General features: G+C 51.9%; 1 protein-coding gene across 1 annotated transcript; it reads left to right on the top strand.

The window, feature by feature from the left end:
• Positions 1 to 417: 417 nt before the first annotated feature.
• LOC308302253 (choline transporter-like protein 4) lies at positions 418 to 2,679 on the top strand (the record flags this gene model as incomplete). The annotated part of the gene is made up of 2 exons (XM_080746511.1): positions 418 to 762; positions 1,138 to 2,679. The coding sequence occupies 2 exons, from the start codon at positions 418 to 420 to the stop codon at positions 2,677 to 2,679; spliced, it is 1,887 nt and encodes a 628-aa protein (XP_080602637.1).
• Positions 2,680 to 2,937: the final 258 nt, after the last annotated feature.

Genomic DNA, 2,937 nt, shown 5'->3' with positions numbered 1-2,937 from the left:
TCTTCCGAAATAGCAGATCTACAAGCTCATAATGTATATAACAGGTCTCGCGGCAAATTACATATCATGTTTGAGAACTACAGATTGTTTAATGCATTATTTTGTAGAGGGGTTGGGTTATGGGTTAAAATGGCAACACTGTCACTGACCCGCCAGCCACTGCCAGAGGACGTCCGGAACGGCCTTATTTAGACGTCGGTTTGCACTTTACCTTGCGCTTGACGTCACCGCCATGGAATTGACTCCGTTTATATCAAAGATGGTTGGCGTTTTATTCTTACTTACTTCGTACAAGAGTATTCTTCATTTTTATAGCTTGGTATTCACTCCTAGCTTTTTGCATTTAGATTTATTAATAAAAGCGTTATCGTTGTTCCCCGAACGGTCTCTTTGTGATCTCAGAGACGTCTTGCGGCGATGGTGCTGTGCATGGGGAACACGGAGGAGCAGCAACCGTCGATGGAGCCTGCAGAGTTCGACCCCACCTTCCACGGGCCCATCCACGACCGAGGCTGCACGGACGTGGTGTGCACCGCCCTCTTCCTGGCGGTCCTCTTCTTCCACGTGGTCCTGGGCTTTGTGGCCTGGGGCAACGGCAACCCGAAGCTCATCCTCTACCCCAAGAACTCCACCGGACATTTCTGTGGAATCGACGAGAACGCGGACAAACCCTACGTCTACTACTATGACCCCATGAAATGTGCCACGCCCACCAACTTGGCCGAGAGCGCCCTCAACGGCTTTCCATGCCCTACCACGCAGGTGTGTGTGAAGAAATGCCCTAGCACGGTGTGGGTATTTAATCCAGTTGATTTTATGAAAAACCCAAACGGGGAAAAAAAAACGTTCAAACAAGTTTTACAAAATGGAAAAGGGAGCGAAGTTCCATGTGTAGAAAGTAAGAACGTGGATGAAACAATTCCTTCCGTCGGTGCAGATCAATTAGGTGATGTTCTTACTGCATATATTAACGCAGAGGAGTGTCCTTACTTCCACATCAAAACACTGCCAATGATGGGAAGATGTGTGCCTGATATCGGAACCGAATTAGATGCTAGTGAGACAAAGAGATTGGATGATGGACTTAAGAATGAAAAACAACATATTAATCTCGGAGATGGTGCGACCATCCTTCAGAAATCAAATAACACAGCCTATGACATGAAACATGTCTTTAATGCCAGAGGGTTCAGTACCAAGATCTTCGAGGACTTTGCGGCGGCGTGGGGCTGGATCGTCCTGGGTCTGTTCATGGCCATGGTGTTCAGCCTGATCTTCCTGCTGCTACTGCGGTACACGGCTGGCCCCATTGTGTGGGGGACCCTCGCCGGGATCGTCATACTATTGGCCACCTTGGCGTTCTTCAGTTTCGAAACCTATGAATACTTAAAAAAAGACAAAACGGCAAAACGGATGGATGAGAGCATGACCGATTTGGAGGAGTACCTGATGGTCCCGGAAACCTGGCTGGCCTTTTTCATCATCCTGGTGGCGTTGGACGTTATCGTGCTGGTGATGATCATCTTCCTGCGGGAGAGACTCCGGATCGCCATCGCCATCATCCAGGAGGCCAGCAAGGCCGTCGGTTACATGAAACTCACCCTGGCCTACCCTGTGGTCACCTTTGTGCTGGTGGTGCTCTGTGTGGGCTTCTGGGGCGTCGTGTCTTTGTATCTGGTCACCTTTGTGGACCCGGAGTATCACGTGAAACTCCTCAACGCCACTTTAGAAGAAGAGGTGTATAGGGAGAAGTGTATAGGCAAATACAACATCACACAACCATGCGATCCAATCTCCTTCGAAGAAGACAAGGAATGCAAGACTGCTCGCTGTGTCCTCAAGGATTACAAAGCTGGTTTTGTGAAGAAACACATTGAATGGATGCACGCCTACAACCTTTTCTCCAGCCTCTGGGCCGTCAACTTTGTCATCGCCCTGGGACAGTGCACCCTGGCCGGGGCCTTTGCCTCGTACTACTGGGCCTTCTGCAAGCCCGGGGACATCCCCAAGTGGCCCCTGTTGGCGGCCTTCACGCGAACGCTGCGCTTCCACGTGGGCTCCCTGGCGTTCGGCTCCCTGATCATCACCCTGCTCCAGATCGTCCGGATGATCCTGGAGTACGTGGACCACAAGACCAAGGACGCCCAGAACCCTGCCATCAAGTTCTTCACAAAGTGCCTCAAGTGCCTGTTCTGGTGCCTGGAGAAGTTCCTCAAGTTCCTCAACCGGAACGCGTACATCATGATCGCCGTGTACGGCAACAACTTCTGCCTCTCGGCCAAGAACGCCTTCTTCCTGCTGCTGAGGAACGTGGTGCGCGTGGTGGTGCTGGACAAGGTGACCGACCTGCTCGTCTTCTTCGGCAAGCTGATCGTGGTCGGCACCGTGAGCGGCCTCTTCTACTGCGTGTTCTCAGGCGCGCTGGCCGAGCATGGCATCACCGCCTTCCAACCCGGGGAGCTGCACTACCACTGGATGCCCATCATCACCGTGTCGGTGGGCTCGTACGTCATCGCCAGCGGCTTCTTCAGCGTGTACACCATGTGCGTGGACACGCTGTTCCTCTGCTTCCTGGAGGATCTGGAGCGCAACGACGGCTCGCAGCAGAAGCCCTACTACATGTCCAGCAACCTCATGAGGATCCTGGACAAGTCCAACCAGCCCCGGAAGAAGGGCTAGTGAGTGAGTGAACGAGGCAAAAGTCTCGATATTTCGATGTCCCGCCTTTTCGAATCCCCGGTACTCCGGTTAGGGTAAGGGTTAGGGTTAAGGTTTAGGCTTTGGGTTAGCATTCACCTGCGTCGGGCACATTAGCGTTCACCAGCGTCGGCAGGTGAACAAAGTGAGTAAATAGTAGAGAGCTCGAAACAACGGCCAATCAAAACATCACTACGTGCCCAGTAAAAGAACGAATGAATGAATGAATGAATGAATGAA

The sequence above is a fragment of the Nannobrachium achirus genome, assembly GCF_963921795.1.
Source record: "Nannobrachium achirus genome assembly, chromosome: 17".
In the NCBI taxonomy this organism is placed as follows: domain Eukaryota; kingdom Metazoa; phylum Chordata; class Actinopteri; order Myctophiformes; family Myctophidae; genus Nannobrachium; species Nannobrachium achirus.
The sequence above is the reverse complement of the archived record's forward strand: the minus strand, read 5'-3'. Positions and strand labels throughout refer to the sequence as shown.